The sequence below is a fragment of the Balaenoptera acutorostrata genome, chromosome 11 (assembly GCF_949987535.1).
Source record: "Balaenoptera acutorostrata chromosome 11, mBalAcu1.1, whole genome shotgun sequence".
NCBI lineage: Eukaryota > Metazoa > Chordata > Mammalia > Artiodactyla > Balaenopteridae > Balaenoptera > Balaenoptera acutorostrata.
Genome location: NC_080074.1, coordinates 101,650,281 through 101,666,822, shown reverse-complemented (window position 1 = coordinate 101,666,822; position 16,542 = coordinate 101,650,281). Strand labels below are relative to the sequence as shown.

At 44.0% G+C, this 16,542-nt stretch overlaps 1 protein-coding gene across 1 annotated transcript in view; it reads right to left on the bottom strand.

The window, feature by feature from the left end:
* ANO2 (anoctamin 2) overlaps positions 1-16,542 on the bottom strand; it is a 347,746-nt gene that overhangs the window by 188,750 nt on the left and 142,454 nt on the right. The window contains exon 11 of the mRNA XM_057557057.1: positions 1,023-1,157. Within this exon, the coding sequence (XP_057413040.1) occupies positions 1,023-1,157 (135 nt within the window). The remainder of the gene's footprint in view (positions 1-1,022; positions 1,158-16,542) is intronic.

The window sequence follows — 16,542 nt, the reverse complement described above, 5'->3', positions numbered from 1 at the left end:
ACAAATAAGGGAATTCCCTGGCAGTCCAGTGGTTAAGACTCCCCGCTTCCACTGCAGGTGGCCCGGGTTCGGTCCCTGGTCGGGGAACTAAGATCCCGCGTGGCTCGAGGCATGGCCAAAAAAAAAAAAAAAAGGTAAAATGCATAAAGAATGCTTCAGTTTGCAAAGCCAGTTCTGGAGATGGCAAGAGATTTAAAATCTAAATATTGGCTAAGTGTCTCAAACTCTATTTCCACATATGTTGATTTGTTCAACAATAATTTATTAATACTTTGCTGTGTGCCAGACGCTGTCTACTTTAGTCCTCACAACACCACCATGAAGTAGGTGTTATTATGACCATTTCACAGCCAAGGAAACCAAGAGTCAGGGAGTGAGGTACCCAGTCACATATCTACTATGTAGCACATTCAGTCCTAAAGGATGCTCTTTTTAAGTCCCTATTTTCTTTGTAGGATCTCTCTTCTCCATCAGGATCAGCCTTTGTTCCATGTCTTGGATCCCCAAGAGCCCCGCTACGGGGCCTGTCACCTCCTGCAGTCTCTGACATCCTCAGCCAGAGCTGCCTGCTTCTGCAGATTTTATCCCAGCAGCGTTTGACCACATAGATGCCATCTCTATCCAATACCACTCAACACTTCCTGCCTTGGGTCATCTGGGAAACCAAAGGGAAAAAGTCATGAAATTGAGGGGAAAAAAAGCTTTTCTCAGGCATGATTTCTTTTTCATCAGTTGTCAGACCCTGCCCAATCAGACCCTGGTCCTGGAGAAGAGCTTGACCAGGAAAGGAAGTGGCCACACCCAGCGTGGCTCTGAGCTGTTCCCAGAATCTGTTGCTCCCAGACCTCTCAAGAGGGAAGTGACAAGTGACCTGCTGTGTGGTAAGGAAAGCGGGAAGGAGAAGGACAGAGGGTGAGGCTTTGGAAGGAGGCGTCTGAAATGTACAATGTACTTGCAACTGGGGTGAAACTCCAAACGACTGACACGTGGGAACTGAGCCTTTTCCGTTAAAATCAACTCACCTGGGAATATCTTCCTCGATCGTTGCACATCCATAAAGAAACACGATGACCCCGATGACGGATGACGGGATGAGGAAGGATGTATATAATCCCAGCCAGGCAAAGTACAGTCCAATTTTTTCTCCAAAATACTTTCTGGAAAAGGAAGAAAATAAAACATACCGAGATGATCATAGAGTTTCCTTCTTTCTATTTGCTCTAAACCTGAGGATGGGTTGAAAAAAATGGAAAGGGACAAAAGTTACATGGGGAAGAGGGGACCTCAGCACAAGGAATCAACAACTGGTCTTTTCTGAAATGAATCACATTCCATTAGAATCACATATACACACCTGTCCTGGCTGTTCGTGTAAAGTAGCTGCAAGAAGGAATCCAGCCCTAACAGTAAACTGAAAAAAATGCCATACATTTTGGCATCTTTACCAGACAAACATGAATAACATATCGGCATTTCATGAGTGCCATAGTACTCAACCCACAGAAAAACACACCTTTTTGAAACTAGCTTATTTAAACAAAACACACAAATTTGGGGGCATGTATACTGATATATACAAACCAACATAGATACTCTCATAGAAAAATGACAGGGAGAAATTCGATAAAATATGAGTCATGGTTTCTTTGGCTGATGGGATTATGGGTGGTTTTTATTTCTTTTTTTTTTTTATCTTTCTCCATTTTTTTTTTTTAAAGACTGATTGATTGATTGATTGATTGCTATGTTGGGTCTTCGTTTCTGTGTGAGGGCTTTCTCTAGTTGCGGCAAGCGGGGACCACTCTTCATCGCGGTGCGCGGGCCTCTCACCGTCATGGCCTCTCTTGCTGCAGAGCACAGGCTCCAGACGCGCAGGCTCAGTAGTTGTGGCTCACGGGCCCAGTTGCTCCGCGGCATGTGGGATCTTCCCAGACCAGGGCTTGAACCCCTGTCCCCTGCATTGGCAGGCAGATTCCCAACCACTGCGCCACCAGGGAAGCCCTTCTGCATTTTTTAACTCTCTATTTTGTTCATGAATTACTTTTATAATAAAAAATGATTTCTTTTAAAAAGAAAAGGTACTAACCCATACCTTTTTGTTCCCCACTTCATAAAGTTAGTAAATGACCACATAAAGTCTCTAAAAAGGGGTTTTCCTTTTCCCTTAGATGAATATTGATTATGGATGCCTGATGAGAAAAATACAACCCACAGAGGAGACGTATATTCTATTTCTCACGAGCCTCTGATATAAACCACAGGAGGGAAATGGGAACCCAGCCCACCCGTTGATGGAAGGACTAGAGAATAAGGGGAACAAATAAAATCTATGTATCCACCACCAGAACGCTGCTTCCATTTAGGATGAAGACACTGCCAGGAAATGTAGCTTCCACCCTAACAACAAAAATCTGTTAAATCAAAACTTTTCGTGAGCCCATCAGGGAGTGGACGTTGCAAGGTAACCAGGTGAGCTGAATTTTTTTAAAAATGACAAGCTCCTCCAAGGCAAGATGGGACACACGGCAGTTTCGTGTTTGGCAGAGCATGGGAAGGAAAGGCAGTCACCATAAAAGTGAGTGAGGAAGGGCTTCCCTGGTGGCGCAGTGGTTGAGAATCTGCCTGCCAATGCAGGGACACGGGTTCGAGCCCTGGTCTGGGAAGATCCCACATGCCGCGGAGCAACTGGGCTCGTGAGCCACAACTACTGAGCCTGCGCGTCTGGAGCCTGTGCTCCGCAACGGGAGAGGCCGCGACAGTGAGAGGCCCGCGCACCGCGATGAAGAGTGGCCCCCGCTCGCCACAGCTAGAGAAAGCCCTCGCACAGAAACGAAGACCCAACACAGCCAAAAATAAATAAATAAATTAAAAAAAAAAAAAAAAGATGGTTTGTTCCTTAAAAAAAAAAAAAAAATAGTGTTAGGATTAAGGCTGGATTCAGACGTGCAAAACGGTTCAAGGTGACTGGGTCTTTTCAGGTTTTTTAAAAGTCTCTGGCTTAAATATTCACTCAATTCAAGGTCCAAGCTCCCATGAGAACGGTCTCTTCCAGCACAATGAGTCTCCCCCACCAGCCCCTTTATAAGGCAGCATCTAGGCGAGGAGGACGTGTGTGCATCCTTACCATGGGGGCAGGGAGGCAGCTTCCGGGGAAGGCTGTCCCCCGGAATGTCCTGGGCTCGACCTCGGAGCCCCGTGCTGGTCTCTGCTGCTCAGAGCTGAGCCGGGCTGGGTGGGCCCCCAGGCCAGCAGGGTCCTACGGGGGCATCCAGCAGACACCTACGGCTCGAGCTGCCTCTTCCTGGTCCCAGCCCCTGCGCCTCCTCAGGTCTGCCGGGCCATGAGAACCTCTGGACCCTCCAGGCCCTATTTGCGGGCTGTGGGCTGTAGGGGGCGCTATTTCAGGCCCACGTACCTAGACGCCTCCCTCGGCTGTTCCCAGTCAGCTGCCCCGGGCAGCCCCAGGCTGCGCTGGCGTGAGGCTGGGCTCTGCGCTTCTCTATGGGACCTGTTTCCTAAGGCTACACCCTAAGATGAGGTGGAAACGCTGAGCGCTAGGATTCACCCCGAGTATCTAAGTGTCTCCATCCCTCTCGCCTCTACTCCCGCTCCTAATCCGGAGTGCTTGACCCCAGGATGGGGAGGGGCCAGAATAATGACCTCTTGACTCCTCCCCTTCTGTGCGCTTGTTCTTCTCTCCTTATAACAACCTCCCCTCATTGGAAAAGCGTATTTTCCCTTCCTGGGTGATGGGACTTCCCCCGTGTCTTATCCCTTCCAGCCCCACTCCCACCCCATTCCTAGAGAGTACATGCCTCCCCCTTACCTGCCCCGGGGCGGGGAGAGGGGGTGGCAGAAAGGCTGCTGGAAAAGAAACCCAAGAAGAGAATCTATATCAAAGGGACTTCCACACTCTGGGGGGCAGATATATTTGCTAAAGAATGGTGTTGATCAGTTTCTTTCCCCAGGACCCACCATCCCAGGACCTGCAGCACATGGTCCTTCTGTGCACTGAGTACAGACGTGCCCGTGAGAAAGGATCCCCACGCCGCAGTCACAGGATGGCAGGTTCCCCAGGACTCTCCCTCAACCTGCCTCCCAAAGTCTGCCTTCTCATCATCGGCCTGACAATCCAGGGCCCGAACCCAGCCCTGTGTGTGGTTGGGAAGAACAGCTGGATTGTCACCCCTCTGACAGAGCCGACAGCAGGAGCCGGGCTGCGTCTGCGGGGCACAAGCCAGCAGACACAGCCGCTGGCTCCTCTGATCAACCATCGGAGGCCAGGAGACTCTGAGTTCTTAGCCGTCCCAGGGAGGCCAAGAGAAGGCCCCCTTCTGGAAAGAAAATTTTGCTAATATGGGGCAAATTCAGAAAGTACAATGAAAAGGGGCTGGGCTCAGGCTGGCAGGGCTGTGAAAATCGGGCTTAGCTCGAGTCCTAACATTAGGAGACAACACAGACGCCAGCGAACGGGATGGGAGCTGCTCCGAAGTTCCAGAGGGAAAAAAGTACTCCTGGGAATCAGAGCACCCTAAGTCTTTAACCCTCTCCTGTGAGACTTCTGTCAAGTGCCTCCCTCTCCCCTGCCAAATCCCCTCATTTAAAAGGCTTCCAAATAAAGAACAGGCTACGAAGCAAGAGGATCTGCGGGGCCAGGCTGATGGGATGCAGGACCAGGACCAGGAGCCAGAATCGGCAGAGCTGACGTGGTCCATCCCAGGCCCTGCACGTAGCAGATGTGTTCAGAGGGGCGAACAGGACCAAAGACCCAAGAGGGCCGGGGGCCAGATGTGCGGGGCATCCGGTCCAGGGGCAACCAGAGAAGGGAGGTGCAAGTGGCAGGTGGAAAAGCCAGGCAGACGAGAAGTCAAAGCTGAGAAAGTAAGTTAAAGCAAGAGAAACGAGGCAGGAAGAAATCAAGCTTCCAGAAACCAAAGCCTCGGCAGGATCGTCTTCAGAATCCAGGAGAAACACTAAAGGCATGTTCCGACCCGAGTCTTTCTACCGCTTCGTGTATTTCCTTCGGCGGGTGGGTGGCAGCCATGCCTCCCCATCCCAAAATAAAATAAAATAGCTTTGTCCCAGGGGCTCTGCCTAACGCTTTGCGTGCATTATCTCTAATGATCCTCACAAGAATCCTGTGAAAGGATACAGGGCTTGGCAAGCAAACGGAGTCCTTGGATGAATGAAAAGTTTCCTTCCTCCGGGAATGCACGGCCCTGCATAGAGGTATGAGGCTTGGGGAGCAGAGCGTGGTCGGGATTTCAGGCTCCACAAGCCCCCTCAGCCAGGGACCCATGGGCAAGGCACGAAATTCACAAGCCTACACGGCAGTCCTAGAAACAGGCATTATAGCCCCATCTAATAAATGAGCAAATGCAAACGTAAAGATGGAATACCTTGGTGAAGCCATTAGGTTGCAGACAATCCAAAAACTCTCTGTTAAAGAGAGTTGGCTCTGTTAAAGTCCAAAAGCCCCCGCTCTTAACTACCACACCACATCGCAAAGCAAAGAACAACATCTTATAAGATAAGAGTTAACAGAAATGGCTGTAGATTCCCAATGACCCTAAAACAGTTAAGAAAAGCTCATTTCCCAGTTATGAGATTTATCCCCAGTTCATGGGATGGAACCAGGGAAAAGCAAAGTATTTGTGTTTTTCCACGTTGCTGGTTTCCAATCTCACGATTCCACCAGCCTACTTGGCATTTCCCAATGGATGGCTAATAGGAGTCTCGAGGTCAACGATGCCAAGGTGGAACTCTGGGTTTCTCTGCCACCCCTGACACACTTAAATTGCCCTCCCCCATCTTCCGAATTTAAGTGTGCAGAACCCCAATCCAGGTGCTCCGGACAAAGACACGGAAGTAATCGTTGTTGAATCTGTTTATCACAATCCACATCCAATCCTATAGACGCTACTTTCAAAAATGCACCAAATCCAACCACGCCTCCCCCTCTCCATCACTCCCCCTGGACCAACCGCTGTCATCCCTCACCCGGGTCACTTCCACCCGTGCCCCTGAAATCTCTTTGCTACACAGAAGCCAGAAGAATCCTTTTAGAAATCTGTCGGATTTGTGCATTCCTCTTCTTGAGATGGTTTTAGGACTTGATATCACATGTACAATGAAACCCCAAATTGTTTTCATGACCTACAAGGTCCTATTTGTTCTGGCACCAAACCTCTGACTGCCTTGAAACAAATCCTGCTTCGGTTTCTCCTGCTCTCCCCCTCTGTGGCTTGGTTCCAGCTCACGGATCCTTACCGTCGCTCAAACACACCCCAGCTGCTTGCACCTCAGGGCCTTTGCTGCGGCTGTGCCCCATGCCTGGAACCCCATCCTCACACTTTCACATTCATGTCCTCACTTCCTCAGTTTCTGCTCCAGCGTCGCCTCCTCAGAAAGGCCTCCTGGGTTCACCCCATCCCTAAGGGCGCCTAACCTCTCCTCTTGCTTCATTTTTATTCGTAACACTTAACGTTAACATTTTTTCTAAATTTGTGTTTTTATCCATCTCCACTGCTAGAATGTAAGCTTCATGAGGGCAGACTTTTTCTGTCCTGCTCACCATTGTTCCCTTAGTCCCTAGAGTGTGCCTGGCACATAGCAGTAGCTTAATAAGCATTTGTTTAATGGATGCTAAGTCCTGACAATAAGCCTATTAGGTGGTTACTGGGCCTGTCCTTCTTCTTTGCGTAAGCTGAGCACAGCTCAGAGAAACTGAGAAACTTGTGTAAAGTCACACAGCTAATGAGAGAAGAATCCAGACTCCAACTCAGAGAGGCCTGATTTCAAGCCTACACTTTACCCCTGATGTGTAACTCTTGGGTAACACAGTAGAGGACAATGCAGACTTGAGCCTCCCAGTTTACAAAGTATTATGATTTATTTTCTAGGATTTTAATAAAATACTGAAAGGGACCCTAAGGATCAACTAAAGTGGAATTCTCCTCTCACTGGTTTACAAAACCCTATGACCTCCAGAAGCTCATTCACATCAAAAAAAAGGCAGTGATGGCATCTGTTCCAATTTCCATTTGTAAAAAAGCAATACATAAAATAATTATTTAGACATTTTCTGTTTATTAATGAGCGGCGTGAGAGCTTCGAAGAACACATCACGTGGTGATTAGAGGCACATGCTCACACCTAGTCCCCCAGCCATTCATCACCTAGTGGTTTTAGCCATTTTACATTGTTTTCATTTTCATTCTTAAATATTGTTTATTCTTTACCCACAACCAATCTTCAAATAAAGATGGAAACATAAGGAACACTGATGGTGAAATATAACGTGTTAATGCAGAGCCTAAAAATGGCAAGAAAGAATTCAGTACATATGCCTCTACGTGATATTCACACAGATCCATATATTTTATACAACTGATCAAAATTATTATATGATATATAAAGATATTCTCATTACCAAAATCAATGATAAAGGAGGGGGAGCTATTATATCCAATTATACCCAATTGGCTTTTCATTTATTGAGAGTTAGACTGTCAGAGGACATGGCCAAGATGACAGGGTAGGAAGACCCTGAGTTCACCTCCTCCCAGGAGCACACCAAAATTACAACAATTCACAGAGCAACTACTGATGAGAAAGACCAGAATCTAGCAGAAAAGATCATCAGCAACTAAAGATATAAAGAAGGAACCACAATGACACGGACAGGAGGGGCCGAGACCCCGTATAGTCCAATCCACCACCCCCCGTCCCAGGTAGGCAACCCACAAACAGGAGGAAAATGACAACTGCAGAGGCTCTCCACGAGGAGTGAGGGGTCCAAGCCCCACATCAGGCTCCCCAGCCTGGGGGTCCTGCCCTGGGAAGACAAGCCCCCAGAATGTTTGGCTTTGAAGGCCACCAAGGCTTACCTCCAGGAGAGCCAGAGGGCTGTGGGAAACACAGACTCCACTCTTAAAGGATGCACACAAAACCTCACGCACTCCAGGACCCCACGGCAGAAGCAGTAATTTGAAAGGAGCCTGGGCCAGACCCACCTGCTGATCTTGGAGAGCCTCCCGGAGAGGCAGGAGGTGACTGGAGCTCACCCTGGGGGCAGAGACGCTGGCATCTTGGGAGCTCCTTCTATCACGAGAACACTAGAACTGGAGAGCGCCATTATGGAATCCTCCCTCTAGCGTATTAGGGCCAGGACCTGGCCCTCCCCACCAACCTGCTGGCATCAGTACTGGGACGCCTCAGGCCAAGCGAAGCAACCAGCTGAACAGGGACACGGTCCCATCCACCAGCAGGCTGGCTGCCTTAAGACCTCCTGAGACTACACCTGCCCCAGGACCTAGCCCTACCCCACAAAGGTCCCAGGACCCAGCCCCACACACCAGTGCACTAGCACAAGCCCCAGGACACCCAGGGCTCTGCAGCCAGAGCCTCCAAGACCTGGTTCTGCCCACCAGTGAGCTGGCACTAGCCTTGGGACCCTCTGGGCTTCAGTCCTGCACACCAGCTAGCCCACACCAGCTCCAGCACCCCTGGGCTCTGCGGCCAGAGACCCCAGGACCTGGTACCACCCACCAGTGGGCCAGCACTAGCCCCAATCTGGCCTCACCCACCAGCCCCAGGACCACCGCAGTCCTAAAGCCCACCATATCGGGACCCAGCCCACTCACCAGCAGACTGGCACCTTGGGCCCCTCAAGCCAGCCACCCAGGGATCTGGCCAAACCCATCAGGGGACCAACACAAGTTCTGGGACACTCTGGACTCCACAGCCTGATGTGTCAGGAACCAGCCCTGCCCACAAGCCCTGCCCACAAGCCCTGCCCACCAATGGGCCAACATCAGCCCTGGGACCCCCATGGCCCTGTAGCTAGAGACCTCCGGACCTGGCTCTGACCACCAGAGGACCAGCTCTAGCTCTGGGACACCTTGGTCCCTGGCCCCACCCACCAGCAGGCTGACATCAGCTCCAAGATACCCTGAACCCCTCAGCCAGCCAGCCCAGGATCCAGCCCCACTCACCAGCAGGCCAAAACCAGCTTTAAGACACCCCAGAACCTGAAGTTAGCCAGTTCTTCTGGGGTGTTAAGAGCCAGCCACACCCACTGGCAGGTCAGCAGTAGATCCAGGACCTCCAACCCCACAACCGACCCACCCCGAACACATCCCCACCCACAAGCAGGCCAGCACTAGAGCCAGGACCCTCCCAGGCTCAGCTGCCAGCCACCTTGTGACTGAGCCCTGCCCATCAGCAGCCAGCAGCTTCCATACAAGGCATGGCCTGGAAGCCAACTGGACTGGGGGGGTCACGCCTACCAGACCGCCCACAGTAGTCAGCCCACCACAACAGAAGGACCCATACAGCCCACGTAAGGGGCACCCCTAGAGCATATATCTCTGGTGACCAGAGGGGAGGGCACTGCTGGGACGCACAGGACCTCCCCTACAAAAGGCCACTTCTCCAACTTACCAAATACATAGAAATAAAAACGGCAAATGAGGCAAAATGAGGCAACAGAGAAGTATACTCCAAATGAAAGAACAAGATAAAACACTAGATGAAGAACTAAGTGAAGAGGAGATAATCAATCTACCATATAAAAAGAACAAAGTAATGATTGTAAAGATGTTTAAAGAACTTGGGAGAAGACAGGATGAACAGAGTGAGAGAAGTTTAACAAAGAGTTAGACAATATAAAGAAGAACCAAACAGACATAAAGAATACAATAAGTGAAATGAAAAATACATTAGAAGGAATCAACAGTAGACTAGAAGATACAGAGGAATGGGTCAGTGAACTGGAAAAAAGACTTATGAAAATCACTCTGGCTGAACAGAGAAAAGGAGATAAAGAAATGAGGACAGTTTAAGAGACCTCTGGGACAACATGAAGTGTTCTAATATTCATATTATAGGGGTTCCAGGAGGAGAAAAGAGAAAGGGGCAGAGAACATATTTAAGACACAATAGCTGAAAGCTCCCCTAATCTGGGAAAGGAAACAGACATCCAGGTCCAGGAAATATAGGGAGTCCCAAACAGGATCAACCCAAAGACCACAATAAGACATATTGTAATTAAAATGGCAAAAATCAAAGATAAAGATAAAATATTAAAAGCAGCAAGGGAAAAGCTACAAGGAACTTCCATTAGGCTATCAGCTGACTTTTCAGCAGAAACTCTGTAGGCCAGAAGGGAGTGGCACAATATATTTAAAGTGATGAAGGGAAAAACCTAAAACCAAAACCACTTTGCTTAGCAGGCTTTCATTCAGATTTGATGGAGGTATCAAAAGTTTTACAGATAAGCAAAAGCTAAAACAGTTCAGCACTGCCAAACTAGCTTTACAAGAAATGTTAAAGGGACTTCTCTAAGCAAAAAAGAAAAGGCCACAACTAGAAATACAAAAATTACAAAAGGAAAACTCTTATTGATAAAGGCAAATATACAATAAAAGTAGTAAATCAACCACGTATAAAGCTAGTAGAAAGTTTAAAAGACAAAGAAGCAAAATCATCTACATTCACAACAAGTAGTTAAGGGATACACAAAACAAAGAGATGTAAAATATGACTGCAAAAACAGTAAACATGGGGGATGGAGTAAAAATGCAGGGTTGTTAAAATGCCCTTGAACATAAGAGATCAGCAACCTAAAATAATCGTATATATATGAGAGCAACAGAGATACAGAGAAAGACAGAGACAGAGAGACACACAGAGACACACACAGAGATTGTTATATATAAATTTCATGGTAACCACAAACCAAAAATCTATAATATATACATACACATAAAAGAGAAAGGAATCCAAACATAACACTAAAGATAGTCATCAAATCATAAGGAAAAAGAGAAAAAGAATAGGAACAAAAAAGAATTACAAAACAATGCAAAAACAATTAACAAAATGTCAATAAGTACGTACCTATCAATAATTACTATAAATGTAAAAGGACTAAATGCTCCAATCAAAACACAGAGAGTGGCTGAACAGATACAAAAACAATACACATATATATGCTGCCAACAAGAGACTCACTTCAAATCTAAAAACACACACAGACTGAAAGTGAGGGAATGAAAAAAGGTATTACATGCAAATGTAAATGAAAAGAAAGCCAGGGTAGCAATACAATCAGACAAAATACACTTTAAAACAAAGTCTATTTTAAATCAGACAAAATAGACTTTAAAACGAAGACTGAAATAAGAGACAAAGAAGGACATTACATAATGATCAAGGGATCAATCCAAGAAGAATATATAACAATTGTAAATATTTATGCACCCAATGTAGTAGGACCTAATTGCATAAAGCAAATATTAACAGACATAAAGGGAGAAATTGACAGTAACACAATAATAGTAGGGGACTTTAACATCCCATTTACATCAGTGGACAGATCATCCAGACAGAAAATCAATAAGGAAACACTGGCATTAAATGACACATTAGACCATTAGAACATTCCATCCAAAAGCAACAAAATGCATATTCTCTCAAGTGCACATGGAACATTCTCCATACTGGATCACATGCTAGGTCACAAAAGTCTCAGGAAATTTTAAAATATTGAAATCATATCATGCACCTTTTCTGACTACAATGCTATGAGAGTAGAAATTAAGTACAGGGGAAAAAAACTGCAAAAAACACAAATACATGGAGGCTAAACAATATGCTACTAAACAACCAATGGGTCACTGAAGAAATCAAAGAAGAATTAAAAAGTACCTGGAGACAAATGAAAACAAAAACACAATGATCCAAAATCTATGGGACACAACAAAAGCAGTTTTAAGAGGGAGGGTTATAGTGATGCAAGCTTACCACAGAAACAAGAAAAATCTTAAATAAACAACCTAATCTTCCACCAAAAGGGACTAGAAAAAGAAGAACAAACAAAATCCAAGGTTAGTGGAAGGAAATAAATCATAAAGATCAGAACAGAAATAAATGAGACTAAAAAAAAGATAGAAAAGATCAATGAAACTAAGAGCTGATTTTTGAAAAGATAAACAAAATTGATAAACCTTTAGCCATACTCATCAAGAAAAAAAGAAAGAGGGCCCAAATCAATAAAATCAGAAATGAAAAAGAAGTTACAACCAACACCACAGAAATACAAAGGATCGTTAAGAGATTACTATGAACAATTATACTCCAGTAAAATAAACAATCTAGAAGAAACAAATTCCTAGAAATGTTCATTCTCCCAAGATTGAACAAGGAAGAAATAGAAAATAGGAACAGACCAAGTACCAGTATTGAGATCGAATCAGTAATAAAAAAACAAAATAAAAACAAAAAAACCTCCCAACAAACAAAAGTCCAGGACAAAATAGCTTCATAGGTGAATTCTACCAAACATTTAGAGAAGAGTTAACACTTATCATTCTCAAATGATTCTAAAAAATTGCAGAGGAAGAAATGTTTCCAAAACTCATTCTACAAGGCCAGCATCACCCTGATATCAAAACCAGACAAAGATATCACACAAAAAAATAAAGTTACAGGCCAATATCACTGAAAAACATAGATATAAAACTCCTCAACAAAATATTAGCAATCAAATTTAACAATACATTAAAAAGATCATACACCATGATCAAGTGGGATTTATCCCAGGTGTGCAAGGATGGTTGAATATCCACAAATCAATCTATGTCATACACCACATTAACAAATTAAACAATAAAAATTAAGGATCATCTCAATAGATGCAAAAAAAGCTTTTGACAAAATTCAACACCGATTTATGATCAAAAACTCTCAACGAAGTGGGTATAGAAGGAGCATACCTCAACATAACAAAGGCCATATATGACAAGCCTACAGTTAACATCATACTCAGTGGTGAAAGGCTGAAACTACTTCCTCTAAGATCAGGAACAAGACAAGGAAGCCCACTCTTGTCACTTTTATTCAACATGGTATTGGAAGTCCTAGCCACAGCAATCAGACAAGAAAAAGGAATCCAAATTGGAAAGGAAGAAGTAAAACTGTCATTGTCTGCAGATGACATGATACTATACATAGAAATTCCTAAAGACGCCACCAAAAATTTACTAGAATTCACCCATGAATTTGGTAAATTTGCAGGATACAAAATTAATATACAGAAATCTGTTGCATTTCTATATGTTAACAATGAATATCAGAAAGAGAAATTAAGAAAACAATCCTATTTACCACTGCATCAAAAAGAATAAAATCCTAGGAATAAATCTAACTAAGGAGGTTAAAGACCTGCACTTGGAAAACTATAAGAAACTGATGAAAGAAATTGAAGACAACACAAACAGATGAAAAGATATACCACGCTCATAGACTGGAAGAATTAACACTGTAAAAATATTAATACTGTCCTATCCAAGGCAACCTATAGATTCAGTGCAATCCCTATCAAAATACCAATGTTATTTTCCACAGAACTAGAACAAATAATTTTAAAATTTGTATGGAAGTACAAAAGACCCCAAATAGCCAAAAGAATCTTTAGAAAGAAGAACAAAGCCAGAGATATCAGGCACCCTGATTTCATGCTATACTACAAAGCTACATTAATTCAAACAATATGGTACCAGCACAAAAACAGACCCATAGATCAATGGAACAGAATAGAGAGCCCAGAAATGAAGTCACACATGTATGGGCAATTAATCTATGACAAAGGAGTCAAAAATATACAATGGGGAAAGATAGCCTCTTCAGTAAGTGGTGTTGGAAAAACTGGACAGGTATATACAAAAGAATCAAACTGGACTACTCTCTCACACCATGCACAAAAATAAATTCAAAATGGATAAAAGACTTTAATGTAAAACCCAAAACCTTAACATTTCTAAAAGAAAACATAGTAAGCTCTTTGACACTGGTCTTAGCAATATTTTTTGGATATGTCTCCTCAGGCAAAGAAAACAAAAGTAAAAATAAACAAATGTGACTACATCAAACAAAAAAGCTTTTGCACACTGAAAGAAACTATCAACAAAACAAAAGGCTACCTACTGAATAGAAGAGGATATTTGCAAACAATATATCCGATAAGGGGTTAATATCCAAAATATACAAAGAGGGACTTCCCTGGTGGTCCAGTGGCTAGGACTCTGTGCTTCCACCACAGGCGGCACAGGTTTGATCCCTGGTCAGGGAACTAAGATCCCAGATGCCACGTGGCCAAAGAAAAAAAAAAGATGTTTGAAAAGTTGAAACAAAAAAAATTTTTTTTTAATATAGAAAGAACTCATACAACTCAACATCAAAAAAAGCAAACAACCCAATTAAAAAACGGGCAGAGGATCCAAATAGGCATTTCTCCAAAGAAGACATATACATGGCCAACAGGACATGAAAAGATGCTCAACATCACTAATCATCAGGGAAATGCAAATCAAAACCACAATGAGATCTTACCTCACATCTGTCAGAATGGCTGTTATCAAAAAGATAACAAACAACAAGTGTTGGTGAGGCTGTGGAAAAAAGGGAACCCTCATGCACTGTTGGTGGGAATGTAAGTTGCAGCTGCTATGGAAAACAGTATGGAGATTCCTCAAAAAATTAAAAGCAGAACTACCACACAATCCAGCAGTTCCACTCCTGGGTATTTATCTGAGGAAAACAAAAACAGTGATTCAGAAAGATATGTACCCCAATGTGCACTGCAGCATTATTCACAATAGCCAAGATATGAAAGCAACCCAAGTGCCCATCAATAGATGAATGCATAAAGAAGATGTAGTGTATACACAGACACACACACACACACACACACACAATGGAATATTACTCAGTCATTAAAAAAGAATGAAATCTTGCCATTTGTGACAACATGGAGGGACCTAGAGAGTATTGTGCTAAGTGAAATAAGTCAGAGAAAGACAAATAGTGTATGATTTCACTTATATGTGGAATCTAAAAAACAAAACAGATGAACAAACGTAACAAAAAGAAACAGAGTCATAGATACAGAGAACAAACAGGTGGTTGCCAGAGGCAAGGGGGGTGGGGAGAGGAAAGAAACAGGTGAGGGAGATTAAGAGGGACAAACTTCCAGCTGCAAAATAAATGAGTCACGGGTAAGAAATGTACAGTGTGGGGAATACAGTCAATAACCATATAATATCTTCATACAGTGACAGTAACTAGACTTACCATGGTGATCACTATGAAACGTACAGAAACACTGAATCACTATGTTGTGTAACAGGAACTAACATAGTCTTGTAGGTCAATTATATTTCAAAAACAAACTAACTCATAGAAAAAGAGATCAGATTTGTGGTTACCAGAGGGAGTGTGGGGAGGGGAAATTGGATCAAGACAGTCAAAAGGTACAAACTTCCAGTTATAAGATAAAGAAGTAACGTAGGAATGTAATGTACAACATGAAAATTTAATCTACACTATTGTATGCTATATATAACAACTGTTAAGAGAGTAAATCCTAAGAGTTCTCATCACAAGCAAAATTTTTTTTCTATTTCTTTAATTTTGTATCTATATGAGATGATGGACGTTCACCAAACTTGGTCATCATTTCATGATGCATGTAAGTCACATCACTATGCTGTACATCTTACACTTATACAGTGCTGGATGTCAATCATGTATCAGTAAAAACTGGAAGAAATAAATAAAGATAAAGATTGTCCCCAACTATCAAGCATAGTCTACAGAGTAGTCTTTGCAAAAGTAGCCTAAAACTATCTTTTTAGCTCATCATTTGGGAGTGAAGGATAAATATTAGATAATAAACCAGTTAAATTTTAAAGTGCAGACCTACCAAATTTCAGGTCATGAAAGTGGTGTTTTGTCTATTTCGAAGCTATAATATCACAATAAATTTCAGTCTGTTTTTATATACATCATTACCCAAACCAAAGATAACATACTCTGCTATTTTAAAATGTATTTGTTGGAACACGTTTTTTTCCTTGCATATTTCAATGTGATAACATAAACAGTATGTGCCACCTTTGTTAAAAAAGAAAAGGGTAAACTTGTCTTCGTGTATAATGAACATTATGAAAGATCATATGTAATGAATTTTATAGTACAATATCCATTAATATTTATTTAAAATAAAATATTTTTACTTAGAATGATTTCTCCACCATACTGCATATAATATTGACTTAAAGACAATTCCTAAGGGGGCTCAGGAGCCTAGCACATGCTGCTGTGAAGGTGGTTTGTGGAGAGCTGCAGACCCACCCTCTGCCACCTCACCGGGTCTGTGCCCCAAGAGGGTGACCAACCAGGCCCCCTGGCTCTCCGGCTTCCAGGTTGGCCAGTGGGAGGCACCCACAGGAAATCAAAGGGCGGGGGAATATGGACAGTGGGGCATTGATTTCCCCCAGCCGTCTGGCCGCAGAGCCCTGGGTTGGCAGTGGGTCCCCAGCTCCCGCCAGAGGCCTCACCTACACAGTAGTGTCAGCCGTGCTGTCTCTGGGCTCTGTAACCACAACCTCCTCTTGCCCCTTTGGGCCTGTTGCTGACCCCTGGGGTGCTTCCCCGCCCCTTGTGGATTTCCCTTAGCCCTCAATGACCCACTTGAGT